This window comes from Rhyacophila brunnea, unplaced genomic scaffold, assembly GCF_057557595.1.
Source record: "Rhyacophila brunnea isolate RB1 unplaced genomic scaffold, BYU_Rbru_1.0 scaffold_14, whole genome shotgun sequence".
NCBI classification, from domain to species: domain Eukaryota; kingdom Metazoa; phylum Arthropoda; class Insecta; order Trichoptera; family Rhyacophilidae; genus Rhyacophila; species Rhyacophila brunnea.
The window spans coordinates 41,361,566-41,385,745 of NW_028232796.1; the positions used below are offsets into that span (position 1 = coordinate 41,361,566).

At 32.5% G+C, this 24,180-nt stretch overlaps 1 protein-coding gene across 1 annotated transcript in view; it reads left to right on the top strand.

Annotated features, from left to right (window-relative positions):
* LOC147075986 (glutamate receptor ionotropic, kainate 1-like) overlaps positions 1–24,180 on the top strand; it is a 46,186-nt gene that overhangs the window by 13,105 nt on the left and 8,901 nt on the right. Inside the window, exons 3-11 of the mRNA XM_085942325.1 lie at positions 594–857; positions 4,916–5,121; positions 6,128–6,301; positions 7,482–7,640; positions 14,608–15,018; positions 16,815–17,038; positions 18,841–18,975; positions 20,249–20,453; positions 21,735–21,963. Coding sequence (XP_085798451.1) covers positions 594–857; positions 4,916–5,121; positions 6,128–6,301; positions 7,482–7,640; positions 14,608–15,018; positions 16,815–17,038; positions 18,841–18,975; positions 20,249–20,453; positions 21,735–21,963 — 2,007 coding nt within the window. The remainder of the gene's footprint in view (positions 1–593; positions 858–4,915; positions 5,122–6,127; positions 6,302–7,481; positions 7,641–14,607; positions 15,019–16,814; positions 17,039–18,840; positions 18,976–20,248; positions 20,454–21,734; positions 21,964–24,180) is intronic.

Here is a 24,180-nt window from a genome sequence, read left to right on the forward strand (position 1 = left end):
AAAACTCCACATATAAAAACACTCTAATTAACACACATTAATTATTTACCAATATATCATCATAAAGATACATCTAAATAGGTAATCGTAGATTTCGTTTTAAAAATATATATGTTTATTTAGCACATAAACAAGCAATTTAAATAATTACTATTCTACTTGTCATCCCGATGATAGATAAAATAAACTACTGCTACCATTTTTATAGGAAAGAGCAACGTTGAATTAATTTTTTGCTATCATCGCCACACAGTTTCAACAGACTATCGTATTTCAAAAACAGTATTCGTTGTGTTATTAAAAAAATGTTGACTCACTGCATTTCATTTCATTTCCATGTGAAATAATTTACATAGCATCTGTCCCGGTGGAAATGTCCTGTTTATTTTAACTATAATGGTGAAATTTATTTAATGTGATTATTCATTTTTATTACTAGCATAATACTTTTTTGAATGTTTTGCTTCAATACATGAAAAATATATTTTATTATATTAAAGCTTTTTTTGAAAGCTCCTTTTTTCTCGTGTATCATAAAAATATTTTTCTAACGCTGATAAACATTTATGTATATTTTCGTTATTATTTTTAAGCTTGCAACCTGACAAGCGAAGGTGTCATGGCCATCTTTGGTCCCGAATCCCGAGAGACGCGTGGCATCGTCGAATCAATCTGCAAGACTCTCAAGATTCCAAACTTCCAGACGTTTTCATCCCTCGATCCTCCCCAGGAATTCGCCGACGCCCCGATGGCACTCAACTTTTATCCCGATCACCAAACTTTCGAGAAGTCGCTTGCTGATCTTGTCGTGGACTCCGACTGGGAATCTTTCTCTATCCTTTATGAAGATAACGATGGTGGGTTCAAATTATATCTTTATGAATATAAACTGTCTCAGGTAACTAATATTTATTTATTTATTTAAGAAAACAAAACATTGTGGACATAACAAATCTAAATTCAAGATGTGCATAACATGAGATTTACATTATAACAAATATTACCCTCACAAAAGAGAAGAAGAGAATATATAAAATAATAATAATAAATAAAAGTACAATTTTATACAACATAATACAATTTTTGAAAACAAAAAATATACAATTTTATACAGAAAAATAAAATTTCGAATACAAAATACATAGCACGTCTCCGAAAATGTCTACGTGGGGAGTGCATTGACTAGTCTTGCACCCCTCGCTAATGGTACTTGATAGGCTTGACATGAGGAAACTGTTCCTATCCAGAATAATCATGGCTGCGACCACGTAGGTCATTTACAGACGCATGTAAATTCAAATTCATTAGGACACCAGGATTTGAAACCATTCCTCGCGATAATAGGCAAAAATGTTTCAAAAGCAGAAGAGACCTACAAGATCCAAGAGAGTGAAAAGTAAGCATGCCAGCAAGGCAGTTGGAAAATAATCATTTGACGTATTATCAAAAGGAAAATAGTTATAAATTATGTCTTAAAATAAAGACATCGAAGAAATATCTTCTGGACGCGTTCTAAAATAAGCTTATAGGTAGGCTTACCATAATTATTAGACTATAAATCCCTCGCCAGTCTTCTTGCTTGCGTTTCAGGTTAAACCAGCATCCCGTAGCTCCGCCGTATACACTATATAGATAGTATTTAGTGGCCTACCAGGACGCCGGAATCCGGTTGGATTAGATAATTGAAGCAAGTGGCCAATAATTGAAGATGGCCCATAATAGTAGCTCTTACCCTATTCTATAATTTGTATAGAATAGATACATTTATATATAATATATTCATCAATAAAATTAAATGAATTTGCAGTAATTTTCTTTTGTACGGAGTCGCAATTGAAAAAATACAAAACTTAAATCAATTGATTATGAATATCATTTTTCTATTTTATAAAACGTGGGATTTTGCAAACTAGTTTGTATTTACCTATAATAGTAATTTGGTTAAGTTTTCGAAGAAAATTTTAATCGTGAGCTCCGGCAATATTTTCAAAAAAAAATAATAAAATAAAAGCTTGAAGACTTCGCCTCGTCTGGAAGTTGTCTTATTGAATCGCAAACTTTTAACTAGTTTCCCTTTGAGGTATGGGTTTTTTGTAATACTATTTATAAAGCCTATTTAATATTCAATTTTTAGTTTTAAATATCTTTTACATATTCTTCCAAATAAATTTATCATCATGACAAAGTACTAAACAATTATAAAAAATATAGTTTTATCCAATCGAACTTCATGTTAGGTATTTAATAAATAGTATATAATATACTTTTAACCAAAAAAAGGCTATGTAAAAATAGTAACTAGGCACCATTATTCTAAAATCCGGTACCAGGGCGGTGCTCATAACGCCTCGGTAACCTGATTAACTCCACAAAATGACCCAACCCACTAGCACGTCGCCATCCCTAAGACCAAGGCCCAAGAGACCAGTTTGAGATGGTAATAACTTGTAGGAAGATACGATTGAATCGATTGATGCGATTCTAGCGTAATTTAATCGATCAAATTCGATGTTAATTATATGATATGCACTGTGTAAATTGTTTTACCATTTTATTGTTGTTAACTATTTATTCTTAGAGAAAAGTCATTATATTACTTAAAATATACACAGTTAGTAGGTATCTAATCAATCCATATAATTTAATAAATATCAAGACCAATTTCGTCTGCTTCGAAGAACTTTGTCAAGTTCACAATGTTTTTCTAAACCTAAACGGACGAAATGTCAATAATTGTTAGTTATAGATCATTTTTGAAAAAAATATGACGCCCGACAGAACTTGAACTTGACAGTGGCCACTGGATTTGTGCCTTGGATGTGCTTTAACAAATCAAGCTACCGGCATCCTATTTGATTACGACAAATTTTACTAGTAGTTCTTACATCAAAGTGGGTTAATGTTGGCTTTCGGGCGTTGTGTTTTAAATCAAGGTATCTTAAGTGCCCTATTCGTTAAATAAAAGAAATGGTTTATTAGTTAAATATGTAAATCTCTATATATATAAAAATCTCGTGTCACGATGTTTGTGGTCGAACTCCTCCGAAATGGCTCGACCGATTTTTATGAATTTTTTTATGTATATTTGTTAGATATGAGAATAGGTCAACAAGTATATTTTATACGGCTAGGTGATTAGGGTGTCTCTATCCAGAAAAATTTTCTTTTATTTTTTTGACAATTTTTTTTGTATTTTTTTTATTATTTGACATAAAAAAATACCTATAACCCCAAATTTTCATTCTCCTACCCCTACCCTCCCATTTTTTAATCGCGATTTTATTATTTTTGTATGAACAAATTTAACCATCGTTCGTATTTCAAACAGAACGAAATTATTTATGTTGTTGAATGACAGATAGCGCTACGTCCGAGAAGAATTCAAGAGAAGCGTCGCGTCATTTTGACATTTCATTCGGCATATTACAACGCAGTGCGTGCAAAATTTTGTACGATTTATTTTAATTTATCTATTTTTATGTGTGTGTATCAAAGTCACAATGCCAGCAAGACGCAAGGGGGGCCATTTGGGCCGTCGAACGAATAAAACAACAAACATGCAAAATAGTAGAGCAGAAAAAACAGACGAACAAATCCAATAAGATAACAAAAATGTGCGTGTAAGCATGTCACAATCGCGTGTATCTTAATCACAAGAGGCACGAGCTGAACGAAATCAATAACAACAATTGGAACGGAGCCAAGCGCACCGGTTCGTAGTTAACATACGCAGAGCAAATGACTGACAACGCCAACAAGTACATCAAACATTAACATCCGCTTCGTTCCTTCGTCTCGCATTCGAGTACGAGCCAGATATTGAATCCGAAAGTGCTGATTGGTGCTATGGACAAAGAATGTCCCCATTGTCATGCGCTCAAATTCAAACATGAGTCAGCCGGGATGTGTTGCGCATTAGGAAAAGTGCAACTACCAGAAATTGAGATACCACCAGAACCATTGAACGGCTTGCTCATCGGCACGGTTCCAGATTCAAACCTGTTCCTGAAGTCCATTCGCACATTCAATTCATGCTTCCAAATGACTTCGTTTGGAGCAACAGAAATAGTTCACAATACTGCGGCAAATGGTCAACAATTCCATTCTACGTTCAAAATCAAAGGCCAAGTATACCACAAAGTAGGCTCATTGCTGCCAATGCCAAACGAACCACATAAATTTTTACAAATCTACTTCATGGGCGGTGAGGACATCAATCATGTGGATGCACGTTGTGGCTACAATAGCCTCAATTCGCCTAATGCCAGGCGCATCGTCGGCGAACTGGACGCCCTGTTGAATGAGCACAATGAATTATTGAAATTCTTCAAAGCACACATGCACGAATTGCAAAGTGACAATCACGCTATTGTCATCAATACTGATAAAACACCAGCTGGAGAGCACGTGCGTCGATTCCATGTCCCTGTTGTAGACGACATTGCTGGAATCATGGTTGGCGACCGCACATCGACGCGAGAAATCGTGGTTCGAAGAAGAAACAATAATCTGGAGTTCATCGCTGACACACACCGTTCATACGACGCTCTCCAATATCCGCTAATTTTATGGAAGGGACAAGACGGATATTGCATAAACATTAAACAACGAGATCCTGTCACAGGTAATTCATTCATTATGAACATCATTACTCATTTTGAATTGAGAAAATGAATGGTTGATGTTTTTTTTGTTTTTATCGGCGGTCATCGTCTACAGCGCTCTATTCCTCTTTCTGTCATAGATCCCATCCCCACACACTTACGATACATTTGTTATTTTTTATTTAACAACCAAAATATTCACTAGAAATAATTTATATGGCAGAACAACGTTTGCTGGGTCAGCTAGTTGTTTTATATAATAAACCTATGTATAAGCAATTGAACACAGTACATAATCGAATAATTTGTAGGTCTTCGCCGTATTCAAAAAGTTCTTGAAAACTTATCTATGGGTCAAATGACACTTCATCAACTTACACCAGGCGAATCTAATTCTCCAATATTCGAAGACCTCGCAAACACTGAAGAGACGCATATCATTATGGACTGCTCCAAGGAAACGATTCTCGAGTATCTGCGGCAAGCCAGAGACGCTGGTATGCTGGAACCTCATCAGGTGAGATCGTTAAATAGTAACAGTCATGATGATGGACCATAGAGTACACTCTCATAATATAGAGGTACTCGTATATTATTTATTTTTACGAACATCCGCTGGCCAATGTAATAAATCAATAAATGAAGAATATTAGTTCAACTCATCTCAAATGGAATACGAGTGAGTAGCTTTTACTCAATTTAAAAATAAAAGTTTTACAATCAGGCTTCATGGTGTAGGTACTAATTTTTATAAACTTTCTTGAACGTTTCTTTTACCACAAAAAGTTGGATACCTACTATATTAGTGGTTTTGGAAATTTTATAATTCATAATATAATAAATTATAATACAAATTTAATAATCCGGTATTTTTCGATTGCCTTTTATATGGTTATTTCACTGTTGGCAATCTTGCCATTAATTTAAATATTGTCGTTTACGAAATTGACCTCACTTCGGGGAGTAAGCCGAAACCGACGTCTGGCTGTCATATAACCAGGAGTTATCCTCAATTTATTATTAATAACGATATTAAGTTTTATTGTATGTAGGTATTATGTCATGATTAGCTTTAAGAATTCTATATTTGTAGCTCACTACCTGCCTAGATAGACCAAACTCGTTAAATTATGAGAAAACAGGTGTCAGTTACAAATCTTAACCTTCATACAATCCGCCGGGAATGGCAAACTATCGTCATTGAAGTTAATGACGCCACCAAACCACACCCGCTATCGGGCATAACACGGGCCCTATCTATTTCAGAAAACTATCGCCAGTCCGACTTAGCCCGGGTCGCTTGATTTTAACTCTCCAATATTTACGATCATAAAATAGAATAATTTTTCACGTTGTAAATACCTCTCCGTAACATATTTGATGATTAGATCTATGTTTCAACCTTCACAGTATCACTTTGTTTGGATCTACCGCCTTGAACTAGCTTGTATTTCTTTGTCTATTCGAAAACTTTTCAGAAAACCATATTTGTATTAACATGTTTTTCTTGGTTTATTTTCCAGACATATATCTTGACATCATTAGACGCTCATACCGTGGACTACGGCGAATTCCAAAATGCTTCTGCCAACATCACTGCGTTTCGAGTTGTCTATGGTGGTGGAAACCATGTCTTCCGGGAGCTGCATTATAATGAAGAGCAAGCTGTTTATGACCCCAGTCCAGATACCGTTACTGTAAGATGTTTAATTTATCTGTTTAAATTAGTAGGTAATCTAGAATTGATACCAAGAGCATAAATTATGCGACTGAGAGATAATAACCTGTCTCTTGTTTCCGAATCTTTATTCTTCTTCTATACTACATGGTAAACCTCCATAAATTCCTGATATAAATGCAAAACAATATGGGCCTCGTAGATTTACTTTTGGAGATAATTAACATATAAATTTCATTATTTGATATCTCAAAATAAACTCTCGATTCATCATATCTCAAAAGAAACAACAATAATAAAAATAAATAAATAACAAAAGCGCGTTCTTGTCAAAATATTAAATACCATAAACCACATACGAGCAAAACTTACCAACGATACTTCATCTCGTAATACATCAAGTTCATTTAGCAGGGCTTCGGACTGAAACTGAACCGACAACCAGAAAAACCATTATTTTTTTATTTTTTTAATATCTGTTTTTTCGGTTCGGCACATGTTCAAACACGCGTATTAACATGATCTTACTCCCCACGTCAGTTGTCGTGACGTATTTCGACATTATTCGCATAATTTCTATGTGTAATAAAAATTTTATGTGTAATTTTAAAAAAATTACGGCTACGACCGTGCGATTCAGCATAACAATTGAGTTTGGAGCGTATCGCCGTGTTATATAAGTACCATAACATATGCTAAGTTATGGTAGAAAATATTTTTTTAATACAAATGAAAACATTAGATTATTCACTCGGAGATGCACCGAAAACTGTAAAAACCGTTATTTTTTTCGAAGCGAAAACCGGAATCGAACAGACATATATTTTTTTACTTGAACCGGAAAGAAAACCGACACGAAAAAACTTACGGTTCGAAGCCCTAGTTTTTAACTTGGTAGTATTAAAATGTGTTCGCATTTTTTCCTTATTCTGAGTATAATACATTTTACACACATCATCTTCTGTACATTTAGAATTTCTTAAATTTTTAATAGACTTATTGTATTATCATATAGGTATCGATATAATGTTTTTAATGTCAATAAATTCATTATAATATAACATAACCAACAAAAATTCATAAAGACGGAAATACAAAAATTATCTGCTTGTCTTATTACTGTTTTGTAAATGAGAAGATTGATTTTTCAACTTTTTAGACCCCAATACTCACTTATAATTTATATATGACTATTTCAGTTTAATTCTGCACTGATGATAGATGCAGTAAATCACTTAACGGAATCACTCAATACATTGTTGATGAGTACAAGGCGACTTCCGGATATCAACTCTATTTCTTGCCAAACCCCAACAGAGTGGGCTCTAGGAAAATCGGTCTATCAATATATTGCTGATGTAAGTCATTTTTATCATTAGATTTGCTTAATTTTAACACACTCTAGTAAAAAAAAAAAAAAAAAACAAGACTGGGGTAATCTTGTAAATGCAACAAACTGATATACGCATAACTGTATGATACACCCTCCTCGATAATTAAGATAATGTATGCATGTGAAATAGAAAACCTCAATATCTGTAAAATCCAAGAATGGCTCAACATTCATGGAAATGGGAACAATGCTGATTAAAAAGACCAATAAACAAACCAATGGATAAGGAAATGATAAGAAACAAATTGTCTCATTTTTTTCGAAATAATAAAAAAAACATTTAGGGATCATTAGACATATTATAATAGACACTTATTAATAAAATAATTTCAGTATCTTCCAAAAATTTTAATTTAATAAATTATTATAAAACATGCACGCACACACATAAGAGAAAAATCATGAGAAAATTATATGTAAACTATTTATTTTTCAGTTTCAAATATACAATACAACAAAAAAAAAGAATTTCTAACCAAACAATAAACAAAAATGCACATTTAACAAAAAAAAATAGACATGATTACAGAATTAAAATTAAATTTTTAGCCTTCTTTTTTGCAAAAAAATTAATCAACTTCTTCAAATCTAATGTCGTAGTTTGGTCATACTCAATTGAAATTGTTGATAAATCAACTAGTCTGTTTTGTGACATCGTTGACCGCAAGTACCTACGTTTTAATAAGCATCAATTTTATTGAAGTGTTATTAATATCCTTAGAGCTACAAAAACATTTGGTACACAATTTTCAATGTTTTGTTCCACTATAAAGAGCAGTACTTCTGGTCGTGGCATAGACTTTGAAAGTCTTCGAGCTACTGCTTGAAGCTCACTGCATAGATCGTTAGCATCAATATCTTTGTTAGCATTATGACTCAAAGCATTTTCTAAAATTTTGCAGTCGACAAGTATATCTGAAGGTGGCTTTTTGTTTGAAGGCAAATAAAATATTATGTCGCTCCAATAATTGTTTGAACCTCTATTCGATAGATTGTATATCCATGTCTAAAACTGGAGAGTAGAAACCTATTTTGTATTGCTGTTTAGGTTATTGGGTGCCTGGTCTTCAGCTTAATATTGAAAGTGCCGTTTCTGTTTTTTCCTTCGAATATGTTTTGTGTCAAATTTTAGTTCTGTTTCTAACATCTTTGCCATCTCAGCAGCATCAATTGAAACTTGTTCATAACTTTCATCACTCCTGCATCTTAGTAAATATTTTTTAGTTAGCTCTAACTACCTAATTTGAAGCAGAATATGTTATATCAATATCCTTTCCTTGTAATATTTTACTTGCAATATTTACTTCTAAAAGAATATTGTACCATGCGACAATTGACACCATAAATTTAATAATGCAAATTACATCAGCAAAGAAGGGCATTTGCTTCAATTCTGGAAGAATTTCCAGATTAATTATTCAAAATTGTGTCATCAAAATATATCTCCATTAATGCATGATAATATATATCACCAAGATTATATCTTAAAGGCTTCAAAGCTTCAATTCGGCTCTCCCATCTTGTTTCGCTCAATAGTTTGAGAGTAAACATTGGGATACGGTTAGATAAAACTTTACAACGATGTGTCGACCCAGAAAAATAATTATATATTTATTGAACTCTATATTCATATAAATTGCGGAGATAAAAACGTATACGGTCTTATCTCGGTCTCATCTTATCTCTTCTCTCTTTTTATCTTGGATTAGCTTAGACCACGTACCTGGAAATGTCGCAGTTTTAACAAAAACGGTCGATAGAAAATAAAAAATTTGATTAGCGATCGGAATGTTTTCCGAATCATGTAGCGAGAGGCTGAGTTGGTCCAGAACCGTCTTGTAAACGCTTTTAAGTAATAAGACTAAGCAATACACAGCTTTGTGACAAAACCCCGGGATTTGTATCGTTTGTACCGTTTGTATCTGGCTGTATCGTTTGTATACCTGATGCTGGCCATGGAACGCCGCCAGATTCCGCATTCGATCATTACTTATGATACATAATTACAACAAACAGTTAAAAACATCAAAATAAATAAAACGTATTAAGTATTTAAAATTATTAAAATATGTAAATTAATTATTTTAGTTCTCCATTTGTGTGCCCCCTTATGTTTTGTGCCCTAGGCGTTTGCCTAGTGCGCCTATAAGGACGCGCCGGCCCTGTGTATAGAATAGATGCGCAGGTGTTAACTATTAGTGTTAACTTTCAATTTAGGTAATCGTCATGTAGGTAGATAATAATATACGGAATTGATCTGAGAGTTATTATGGATCAAAAAAATAACAAAAAGACTAGATGTAATAGTTCTGATGGTGCTTAAAGATAACATGTACAACTTTTAGAACCTTATAACTGTTACCTACAACTTTCTTTGAAAGATTTATTTTCTTGAAGGCACTTAAACTAAACTACTATCTTACCACTGTACGAAGGCGGAAACGGGATGTCGCTACATATCAAGTAAAATATACAGTCAGTATTGTCATTACTGTGGGGGAAAATCCTAAACCGTAATAATAATAAATGTTACCATTTATTATGAGCAAAAATTCGAAGGTGAATTTCATTAATTTATCAAAGCGGATATTGTTGATGCCGTCGTATTTACTCGATGCTCAGTGCACATTTGTCCATTCGCGCGCGAAAGGGTGATAATTACTTTGGAATAACTTTGCCACACAAATTGGAAAATTAATAACCACGTTTGTAACTACATATAACCGCAGTAACCTTTGACAACCGACACAAACCCCTTTCGCGAATATAATGGCATACAAAATACGCATCTAAACCAACAATAGAGGTCAATAATTGAACATTTTTTTCTGAGGAATGTACGGAATTTCATTATCGAAGAATAATAAACAACAAAATCTGAGACATTTGACGATTCCATCTGACGGACAGTTTGATATAAAGTCAGTTCACTATTACATATTATCACATTTTAAGCGATCATTTGACAGCTTCTTGTGGGTAGAGTTAATATGATATGACATAAATGGTCCATAAATAATAGGTAGGATTATTTTTTTTAATTAGTTAAATTATTAAATAATTACGTAAGCACTATAAAAATACTAATTGACCCACTTTATATGGCTGGCTTATATATACAGGATGTACAAATAATTCATGATAAACAAACTGACATTCGGAAAGCCGGAAGGCAAACGAAGACTTGTCGATCGCACACAAGATGGAAGGATAGTATATAGTTGATTTGAAGATGCTATACGTCAGGTAAAGGCTTTGGATAGACACGTATGGAGAAGAGGGATATATCCACATATAATTGTATCACCAGAAAGACATGTTATGTTACATTAATTATCCATTATTTTAATATAAGTAAGCTCTTGAAATATCATCGATTTCGTACATTTTTGACGTCCATGTATACCAATATGCTCAATAAAATACTATTAGTCCCGTAAATGTATAAGTATAACTGTCCAAGTGCGCACTATTATTTTCGCTTACGCATTTTTCGCCTCCCTCGACATCCTTCGCCATAAAAAATATTGCTATAGTGTTATAATAACTTCGAAAAATTTCAGAAGAAATGCATAAATATTGAAAATTTTGTCGCCAATTTAAAATCGGTTCTCGTGGGAAATTTGTCTCGTCATTTTAGTGATCGCTGAACCATAAAAGTGTCTCCTGGATTTTATTATAACGTCATAACACTCACCGTGCCATGATGTCAGGCGACTTTTTCAAATTGCATCAATGATCAGCTTATCTCTCAAAAGAGTCAAAATTCTACTGCCTTCAAGAAAGGCTAGATATCAAACGCTTGCATTTTTACTACTTAGAATGAATGGTATTATTTTTAGCTGTGGCTTATTGCGTAAACGCCGTAAACCATGCAATAATTGACGCCCACGATAAGCGACCGGTAACGTGGGTCCCGGGTTCGAATCCTGTGTCTGGCAAATTCACACGTTCATATGTGTTTTGACCTAATAAGTTAAGCAAGTGGCTAACATCAATTTCTCGTAAAAACAAAAATCTGGTAATACAACTTCCTCTGTAGTGGCCTAAATGTTTGTTATGATTCTCTTAATTAGGGGGTCATTTAATATCTCCTTTCTTAGATACTAAATGTTATATCTAATATTTAGTGACATTAAATTTTATATCAAGCGTTTGCAGTGGAGTCTGAATAAATTCATTTTTTTTAACTAATTGAATTTAGATCAAGTAGGCAAGTAAGCACCCCGGCATTGTTTCCAACTGCCATTGACAAAAATATGCCAGATAGGATAATAAAATAAGCTATCTGGCAGAAAAAAATACTAGATTTTCCTATGATTAAAAATATGTCTAGTTGTTTTGCGACAACAAAATATTTGAAGGATAGTTAATTGCTTTGCTACTAAGTAATACCTAAGTCCTACAAAAAAACTGATCAGGTACGAAATTTGGTCGTCACTTAAAAAAAATCATAATAATATGTTAAGTACGTGTATTTGATTATTGGTATAATATTATAAAGTACAAGAAGCCAACATGCTGATTTTCAAGCATTTTCTAGCTTTTTTGTGAGAAATTTTAAGCTGTTATGGTATCAAAAATGCTAGTTTTAACGCCATACGCCATAATATGCCTATTTTGCAAGCTTGCAAAAATGCTAGATCTGCCAAGAAAAATGCTTTAATTTTGCAACGTTGCACCCAACATAATTATTATATATGTATTTCATGGGACAGCAGAATCTTTTAATCTCTCAGAATGTTCATGAGAATCAAGATTCATGTTTTTATTTTTCGTTTCCAGGTAATTCATTTATTAATGTTTTTCAGCTAACATTACATGAAAACAGACAATTTCAATATGTTTATTTATCACTAGAATGTGTATGTATAGGAAAGTGGATGGGTTGATATTTTGATATGGCGCGAAAATTTCATCGCACGGTGCAAACTGCATTAAGCCCGTCGTTAATCTGATGGAATAACGAACAGTCAGGCCGCGAGGTGTGCGGGTAGGCGGGCCAGGGTAGGCACGGTCCGCTGGGATATCAGTAGTGGCGACATATTTATTGTCAGGCATCGACGCGTGCGCTGTTCCAAAACAATACCAGCCACGTACTCCACGACTGATGATCGCATCGCATCGCCCACACTTCCTCGATGCAGCCCTGGACTTTTCAAACCGTGGAATATTGAAATTCTATATTTTTTATTTTAGCTGACATGTTGATTGTTAAAAAGGGCATAATACTATGAAGTTATACAATATCGGCTATTTTAATAATTTTTTACAAGGACTGTCCTTTAGATATTTTCTTCATAATATTCATTCTATACAAAACACCACATTTAGCAAGTGACTTATAAGATTAATGAATATTATATAGTCATCATTATCAGCCGAGGTCGATCCACTACTAGATGAAGGCTTACACTAGCTCCTTCCACTGTTCACTTACATCCACCGAACATTATGAGTTCGCCGATCCAGCTAATTTTAGGGCATCCCTCTGGTTGTTTATTGCCCCTTGAGCACCACTGTATGACGACATTTATATACCATTGATCCACTCACCGAGTGATATGCCAGTCCATTGCCATTTAATTTGCTTAGCGACCTCTATCACATCACGTCTTTCTGTATGCATCTTTATTCATCGATCTCTTTCGTTGTCTTTCCGCGTCATGCACAACATGCCATGTTACGCTACTCGTAATTTTTAGACTTCAAGAATATATTAATTATCATCTCAATCAATTATACGTCTTTATATCGGATATAAAGCAAAATTACAATTTAAGAAATTATCAATAAATTGAATTGACTCACATATTTTTTGCAGAAAGTTTACAAGAAATAATATAGTTAGCTACATATATCACATTATATAATATTATTTGTATATATTTTAAAACCATATCACTTTTATTTCGAGAATAACAATATCACTGTTGAAATAGCAAACTAATTTATTATTCGTGTTCATTTTGATATAAGCCTTTGCAATGAAATTTAATTTGTGTCCGTTTAAGTGAAACCCGAATTGTTTTTAAATAGCATGATTTTTTTACGTGCGTACATTATACGGGTCTGTATATTTTGTCAAACTCAGTAAAAGTGAAATTTTAATTTAAATGCATAGTTACCACAAATATATTCTCTTTATTTAAATCATTATATGTATATTTATTTAGTTTGTAAACATTTGAAATATAAATTTAATGATTATTCATCATTAAGCTGGTAAAAGTAGATCATTTTCATCGCAGCATAATAATGTATGATTTTAGTTCATCAAATATGGCATAGGGCATGTCATGCAATGCGTACATTTAAATATTATATTCATTTTTTTATATCATTGACATTGCAACTTGTTAATTCAAGGTTTGAATATTTTTTTTAAATACATAACACAAAAATTTTAAAAACTCTTTTTATTTAACCTATTTTGAGATCTAAGTATTCATTCTCTTTGAATCGTTTTTAACTGGATATGAGCATATACGTATGTACATAGTGCCTAAATATACCAAAAAGCAAAACCCAGGTAACTAAACACGTTTCAGATGAAATATACATAACAGATCATTAAATTTACATTAATTGTATTAATTGTCAACTCTTGGTGGAAAGATAATTTATTGAATACAATAAAACACCGTATAATGTACGTATTCCACATAATTTAATAATCATGAGGACCTGTTTCATATGCTCTTTGAATAAAGCTGATGTTCTTGCAGTGTCATATTAATTAATTACTGTAAAAATATTTAATATAATATTATCATTAAAACATATATCGATATGATTTTATTACCATCATTCTAAATGATTTCTTTTTAGCAGCTTAATGTTATTAGTTATTATTAATTTTAAATCGCTCTCCATTAAGTATCTTTACTGTTTATTGACTACCTATATATTATTTTTATTTATTATTACAGGCAACGACAAAAGGTATGACCGGTGACATCCGATTCAAAAACTCCCAACGCGAGTCTGTGAATCTAGAAATTGTGGAACTGAACAGCGGCGTGATTAAAATAGGAGACTGGAATGTAAATGACGGCATTTCTCATATAACCCAACTGGACGATATGCTTATGACCAATTCGAAGGTATTCGTAATTTCGTCAAGAATTGGAGAACCTTATTTGCAATTGAAAATACCTCAAAATGGTGAGGTCTTAGAAGGGAACGACAGGTATGAAGGTTACTCGATGGACCTCATGAATGGCATATCTGACATTTTAAACATTTCTTTCGTATTTCAACTGGCGCCCGATAACCAATACGGAGCATTCAATAAGAAAACTAGGACGTGGACCGGCATTATGGGAGAATTGATAGGGAAGGTAACACATGCTAAATATTTATAATATTTAATTGCAAATAATTCATAAGTAAGTAAGTAAATGCAGGTTCGATTCCTGCGGGGTGGGGTGTCTTACTTTCTTGAAAAAGATTTTTTCTATTGGCTATATAATAGATATTATATTATTTTAATAGAAGTGTTTTCAAAATTATGTATGTTCATTAATAATTACTCTTAATTTATAATAATTGCATTATTTAACAAGCTTTTTTATTTACTACATACATATCTACATTATTTTGGATTTTTTTTTTCAATTGTTTCATTTAAATTTCACAATTCGTAATTATTTATGTTTTGTATACATTCAGATATGGCCAACATGTTTGTTGTTGTGATTGACGTTTATAATAATAATATAGTCGCGAACTACTTACCAAATTTGCATAATAAATTACTTAAGGATCAATGCGTCTTTTTAAATACCAATATTTAAATGAACAAATAATATCATATTGATATAATTTTAGTATAACAGGTAGGTAGGTAGATAATTTTTCGAGTATTGATATCACTAAGCTGCAAAACGTTTAAATAAACAAAACGTATCGCGTGGTTGTCTTCGCCATTATACTTATGTCATTTTATGTATTTTGAGTTTAATTATATTCATATATTATTTAAATGAGCAAATAAAAAGAAATATGGATTTTCAACAGTAGATCTGGGTAATTTAATATGTTTTGAGATTAACCAGCTGTTAGAATTGAAATAAGTACATTATTTATCACATTGATATGTTTCAGCAATAGATATTTTTATTTTATGTATTTTTAAATGACCGGTATGGTAAGCATTTAAATGAGCAAACATCGCAATAATAAACTGTTCATAATATTATTTTGAATTTGAAAAACGTATCTCTCAGAGTAAATATCACAATTGGAATGTTTTTATAAATGGTGATCCATATTTATCTCGATAATGATTTAGGGTTTTTTGTTGGAGATCCTTGATAACATTAAAAATAATATTGATTTTTATGACCATATAATGTACTTTTTCTCTATTTTTTTCGATAGAGTTTTCATTCAAAACGCTCTAAGGCACAGAACATACAATAATGCGATATTGTAAAATTACAACCGCGATCGATCTGTGGGGTACATAATACCTAGTATACAATATTATTGATATGCCAAACTACCTCACTTTCCACAAAATTTTATTTGGCCATATCTTTGGCAGTATAATGAAAAGTGTGATACAATCGTATTTTAATTTATCGTTGTGAAATAATTGGAAACTGGTCCATTGTCATTTCTGTTTTAAACCTATACTAATTAATTGCTTAATACTTTGGACGCGGAAGACGCACACGGCGCGTAATGACCAGGCGGCCGATCGATGTAATTAACGTGCATTTTAAAGGGGGCAATTAAAATCTCATTATCTATTCAGCAGCGAAAGCGTTAATTAACCGTAATTTAAGAGACGAGACACTTATAATACATCAAAAATTAAATAAGTAAATTATGTAAAATACATTAACCATAATGGTACTATTAAATGTGTCAACCGCACGATGATCAGCATCATTCAATACGGCATATATACTACTATGAACTATCTTCAAGACGGTTGAAGTATTACGAGTTACATTGATGATAATATTAATTGATCTTAAAGAGTGTTTAATGGTAGAAAGAAATCACTCTTCGATTAGGCAGAGATTGAAATAATAGCATACATAGAAAAAGACATATTGCGAACTTTATTCTATTTTGATTGTCAGTTTCGATCCGTAATAATTTAATTTTCTTTGCCTACGATCAGAGGGCCCAAGCAGGCGTAGCCGACATAACGATAAACCCCGAGCGACTAAAATCGGTCGACTTCACTATTCCATTCATGGATGCCGGAATCGGTCTACTATACAACAGGTTCAACGTAAACTCAGAAAATACTTTCTCATTTCTTCAACCATTTTCGTCGAATCTGTGGACTTACATATTCGCCGCATATATTGCTGTCTCACTCATTCTCTACATTTTAACCAGGTATGTATTAATATCACCATTTTTTTAGATTAGCCGAGAAATCTATGGGAAAAAGATTCAGTAATCTATCAATAGTTATTTGGTAGAAAAAAACGAATAAAACTAATTTTAATTTATTCCTCCGTAAACTTCATAATTGAATTTCTTCAATGACCGATATTGTCTTACATTAAGTTATCAATTTCCTTTTAATGCAAACGACTTTCAATAATAGCTTTCTTAATTATTATACACGACCAATATAATATCGTCACCTCAATACTACAATACAACTAGATAACTCTGATTTGGTCATTGTTAGTAAAATAAAATTTAAACTGTACATACTTGATTAATATAAATTTAGGCTATAATTATTATTTAAAATAAAAATGGAAAATTGTGCTTGTCTGACTGGGTACAATTAAATAATGTTCATTTGTATGAAAAAATGTTGTAGATCTTATATTGGCTATACTTCAGCTGGGGCACGGTCTAAAACGATCGTGACTACGCGACGCGCAGATTGTGCAAACAACGCGTGACAAAACATAATTTGTCATAATAATTCATTATGCGTTCATTTAATGTTATATTTATTGTTATTTAAGTAATAATAATAATATATTCATTGACATGTTTTGTTTTTCATTTTTAGTCATCTTTACAAGATTTAAGAATTAATTCCTCCGACGCCATCACAAAACAAATTGACATGCTCACAGGTCGACTATCGCTCTCCGACTAGCAACGCATGCAAAATAATTACTTCCCACCTATTGCTGAAAACTATTTGCCGTTTCCCTAAAGTATGCTCTTCATGCATTCATAGTTTTAAAGTTATCAAAAATTTTCAAACACAAAATTAATATCTACAGTTTACCATTAACTCCTTAAATCCCTAGTTTTATCATTTTGTAGGGAAGGGAATGCAGAATCATATTCAATAACCGTCTTAAAAACAGAGGAAATTAAGTTATCTAGTTGTAGTATTGAGTTGACGATATTAATTTAATGGCTATTAAGTTTCGTAATGTTATTCGATAATTAGGGGTTTACGAACTGGAATATCGAAATAATTTATAATATTACTTACCCAATTTATCTATAATTATTGTTCATACTAACGTCTTGTTTTGTTTTATCAGACCCGGGATTCGAACCCGGGACCTACGACATTATATGCCGACACGTTATCACTCAGCCAAAGCTAGCGTATTTTTCAATATGTGTGGTTAACATCAATTTCTCGTAAGAACAAAAATCAGTTATTACAATCTCCACCTGTGGGGGGGGGGGCATCTATGATTTTCTTAGGATGAAACATCTTAAAAGCAATAACTCTCTAGTTAAACATGCCGTATATTTATTCAATATAAATCCAATATAATCCAAAAATTTTATGAATATCTAAATTTCACTATAACTAATAATAATAAATGGCCTGTAACGAAATTATTTCGACTAAATACTAGGTATACAATTTTTTCATGTAATAACATTAAAAAATCATTCTTCAAATATAAATCCGAGGAGGAAAATATATATTATTAGATTGTTAAAATTATAAATGTGTAACTATATTTATTGTAAGTACAAAAATAGTTAAAGCCATATATTCAAGAATTTATTTGTTTTTAATTGAATATGCTATTTCAAAATAAAATTTGATGCTCAATTATTTTTCATTTCATTTCGAGCCATATGGACAATCTTTAATTAAAAATAGTTTATAGGCATTCATAAAAAAAAATTTGAATTTTCAGCATTTACTTACAGCAAATTGTCACTTTGCTAACAGTCTGTCCCTGAATTATTTACAGGATATCTTCCAAGGAACTGTGCAAACGTAATTCTGATTTCGAAAATAAAGGATTTGAGGAAACTCCGTCATTTTTTAATTGTATTTGGATGCCAATGGCAAACTTGTTGCATCGTGGAGGATACATCATGTCTAGGTAAGCATGAACATATAAAGTCGAGTTAACAAAAAATATACCCTTTGTTAGGATCTATAATCTCTCTTATATCCATGACCTGAATATCTTAAAAAAAATATCTTCGTCCTTCAAAATTTCAGTACCCACTAATTATACCTCAATAAATCGTAGCTCTCGTTTCCTAATGAATATGACAAAAGATTCATCAGAATCATCACCGTCTTGTGCAACAAATCTAATATTTTAAACCTCAATTCATTAGGACAAATTATTATTAAATTATGTCCGCGAATAGGTTCTGACCACGGTAAAAGGAACATCGGGGTGACAGAAAGAGAAATACTTAGAAGCTCCACACAAAATATTTATTGCGTCTCTAGAGAAATAAGGACGAGTCATTATGATAAAGAGAGCACCTACACGAGGTCTTCTCGTCAAGTAGACACCCTTCGTAGAAAAAAATATGTAAACTGATGATAATGATATCATTGTTTAACGATTTAAACTGATATTATTCAGTGGCGGTAAACACTGTCCTCATCTGTGGGTCTATTCTATGCTTATCGACCGCTAAAGTGATAAAGTGAAAAATATTATCACACTTAGGGTAGGTTTGTATCAAAATATTAGCACTTATTGTAACAATTACACGAAGCCGGTTTTTATTGTTGCAATAAGTGCTATATTTTAACAGCACCTATCTTGCTGCTGTTAAAATATCGTACTTATTGCAACAATAAAAACCGGCTTCGTGTAATTGTTACAATAAGTGCTAATATTTTGATACAAACCTACCCTAAGTTTGATACTATTTATCAATTTAGTGTTAGATAAGTATAGAATAGACCCACTGGTGGTACTAGCCATATATTGATTGAATTTGAAACATTGTTATTTATTCTTTAGCATCATCATCGTCAACCTAAATCTATCCACTGCCGGATGAAGGCCTCTTCAAACTGATTCCACTTCTCTCGGTCCTGTGCGTTGCATTGCCACGTACTTCCGCAGTACTTAATCATTCCATCGATCCAGCGGCCTCTAAGTCTACATTGTGGACGTTTTGTACCTCCTGGGTACCACTGGATGACTAGATTTGTTCAGCAATTGTCTCTTCTTCGAGCTATGTTTTAGAAAATAACTGGAAGAAAAATACTTGGGTCAATAGTTTCCAACATTAAAATAAGGAATTATATTTCATTTAGGATCCGAAATATAAAGTTACCTTTACAAGAACTACTATGATGGATGAAGGATTATTAAATTGTTTTAATTTTTAAACTGTTTACAGAAATATATCCTCACGAATGGCTGTAAGCGTCTGGTGGTTCTTCACTATTATCGTGGTTTCCTTTTACACAGCAAACTTGGCCGCTTTTCGTATAAAGGAGCGACTACAGACATCTGAAGCTACTATGCAAATTGACGACCTCCCCAAACAGAACATGATTAAGTACGGGGTGCTTATGGGTGGATCTACATCAGTATACTTCAAGGTACTTAATGACAGTTGACAACATTAAATTAATACTAGATTTTATAGCAAAATAAGTTTGTTATTGAAAGTAGATGTTGAGGATACTGCGGAAGGTGAAAACGACTATCTCAGTTCTGGATGAAATATTAGTGAGAGAACGACTCTCTGAAAATCTATTTTAGAGAATTCTTTGGTGACATATTATTATAATATGATATATATATATTCATATAAAAGATAAAAACAATATTGAGAGGCGCGTTTGCCAGAAAATACATTGAAGATCGACACGACAGAGGACCGTCACCCAATTAACGGTTCAACTAAGTGAAATAGATTATAGCCATCTCAATACTATCAGCCACCCAATCTAGCAGTAGAACAAGAATATTAGTAAAAGATATTACAAGACGAACCTTTACATAGAGATTCATTCTTCAACAATAGAGAGTGCGATAGAAAGTTTTAAATAAAGGTCAAACTATGTTCTTCTTCGAAGGCCAAAATCCTCAATCTTCCATCTCCACCGCCCCGATACTCGGTCCTACGCTGCTTTCACCCAGTCATTTACCAACAAAGGTTCCTTACTGTTTCATTCCAGATTTTTTTTTATATAAAAACCATGCCCTTGCTTTTTCGTACTTTAACATACGTAATTATGTTCCTTCATTTATACCTTTAATTTTCCTTATGGCCAGAATTAAATATTTTGTTTAGTGTTCTTGTGTTGTTCTATTGCTTAGTACTTCGTGAGGCTTTAGGAGGTCAATTTCATGGTTATGCTGTCTACACAGAGTCTTGAGAGTCCATCGCTCCCTTTCTAGTATAGGACATTCGTTGATGACATGTCACACAGTTTATGATGTGTAGCCGTCACATGGACAATAGTCATCGTCCCTCAATTTAAATCTTTTTAGATAGGCTCGCACCGCTCCGTGGCCTGTTAGTATCTGCGTGAGTTCATGTGAGATTTTTATGTTCCTGGCAAAAGTGATGACAGACTTTATGTTTGGAATAAACTTCTACGTTATTGATCCTGTAGCGGATGGTGTGTATCTGTGGTTCCATGGTTCCATATTATCTCGTCAGCCAAGTATATTAATATTGTAATCTCTTCAACTTGCAACTGTACAAGTTAAATGTTTCTTCTGGTAGACTAAGCATGAAATAATATTATCATAAGTAGTATAAATTTTAATATTCAATTGATTTTAGTTTATATCAGTAGATTCATGTGTATGTAGTCTTTATGAAAATAATATATTAAATAAAATATCAAGGTTTTCTTGTTATTTCGCAGAATTCGGAATTTTCGCAGTACCGACGCATTTGGGAGATCATGAACGCTGACCCGTCGAATGCACCCGCCAGTTACAATGAAGGAGTGGACCGGGTGAAAAAGTCGAAGGGAATATACGCCTTCTTCATGGAGACAACCGCGCTGGAGTATTTTGCAGCACGAGACTGCAGTCTCACACAACTTGGAAATGCGATTGCGCCCAGGTCCTTTGGGATCGCAATGCCATTTAGTTAGTAAACTCTATACATAATAATTATTAATACCTTATTTATAATTAACTATTTCTTTTATTCAACGAATAATTCACAAGATTTAAGAATGTACCATTTCAATTATTGAACATACATAATTTTGAAAAACACTTTCTGAGAGAATATATTATAAGAAATAGAAAAAATTAGGCCACCCCGGCAGGGAATCGAACCCTGCATCTCCCGGGTTTATGCCCCGTCAGCGCATTACCTGTATGCTACGCAATGACATACTAATTGCGACAAATTTTAACTATTGGCCACTTTTAATACCCACTCACCAGTGCTCTTCCAAATCAAGCTACTTTGGCAATCGATTTTTGTTTATTAAATCAAAGTAGATACCTATTACTTCAATTACTAACCGACGTCGTGGATTTCTCCAATATTTTTATGATGTAACTTACTTGAACTTGCTAATAATTTATAATTAACTATTTCTTTTATTCAACGAATAATTCACAAGATTTAAGAATGTACCATTATAATTATTGAACATACATAATTTTGAAAAACATTTTCTGAGAGAATATTATTATAACCAATAGAAAAAATCTTTTTTTGAAAAAAGTCAAAGTAGCTTGATTTGGAAAAGCGCTGATGAGTGTGTATCAAAAGTGGCCAATAGTTAAAATTTGTCGCAATTAGTATATCACTGCGTAGCATAGAGGTATTGGCACAGATGGGGCGTAAACCCGGGAGATGCAGGGTTCGATTCCCTGCCGGGGTGGCTTACTTTTTTCAAAAAAAAAGATTTTTTCTATTGGTTATATTCTCTCAGAAAGCGTTTTTAAAAAGTATGTATATTTAATACTTAATTGTTTGCAAATGTTTTAAAAGGGGCGAGTGGACTGTATTAGCGGGGGGAGAAACTGCACGAATATGAAAAAAGAAATGGGTAAGTGTAGATTAACGGACCGGAGTCACTAACCTTGAAGTATTTTGAATATTGTAGACGATTAGGATCCCAGGACATAGACTTGAATTTTATTTATATATAATGTAACACTAGTATTAGCGATGTGAACTGCATTTTAACATCGTCGGTTTAAACGACGTTGTCGTTACGTTTTACCCTTAATTATAATAACCCAAGTGTGCATTGAATTATCATTGTATATGGGGGTGGGATTTGGAAGGTAGATAATATGATATTGGTCCCAACAGTAATTATTACAAAAACATTTCCTGTGTATTCTTTCTCCTTCGTTTCTTTGTTTTCGTGAGAAATATTGAATGACATATGAAACTGGTACCTTTATGTTTACAAATAAAACAAGAGTAGGTATATAATAATATATTTAATATTATAATGAATATATTCTTCATTTTACTTCAGTTGACCAATTCTCATAAAAAAATAGTATTATGTCGATTTTGGAATTCCAATTTTACTGGAAAAAGTAAGTATATTATTTAAAAATAAAATAAAACCGATAGAATTCACAAAATTAGACCGAACTACGTATTATAATATGAGAATTATCCGTTTAATTGAGGGTACTACATATAAATTATTTACTACTTAAAATCATACTTAATGTATTCAAATATAGAATATTTGATATGTACAACATAATATTACAATATATACAGTTACATACAAAAGTTCAAAGTAATTTGCCTCATATATATTTTAATTAATAAAAAAAAAACAATTCTTCGCTATTGATTAAAATAATGCATCAAAGTTGGATGATGGATGCTACCAATTTTGTAACAAATTTCAATTTTACTATTTACAACTTAATATTTTCGTCAAACTTTACTATTGAAGGATCTGGATTTGAGCCAACAAATTGTCTCATAATATTGTGAAAAAATGGATACTATTTTTTTTTGACAAATCGTCATTCGGGTTCTAATTTAATATAAGGGGAATATTAGTTTTTCAATTTTTATCAGTTATTATAAATATGTGTAGTTGTAGTATTTCGTCAATAGCCATTTTCACAATAAATTGGCTGTGTAGTTATTACTCAAAATGTTATTGTCATGAATTACTCATAACAACGCACTGCATGATTTAATTCAATGGTTGAATTTTATTAATTAAAAACTTAAGAATCACACTTATATCAGTGTAAAACTGCTTCGACGAAATATTAAAAAAAACGATTGGTAGTAACTAACTTTGGATCTGACACCTTTAAGTATTGTTTCTCGGTTACGTATATATTTGAATAATATATATA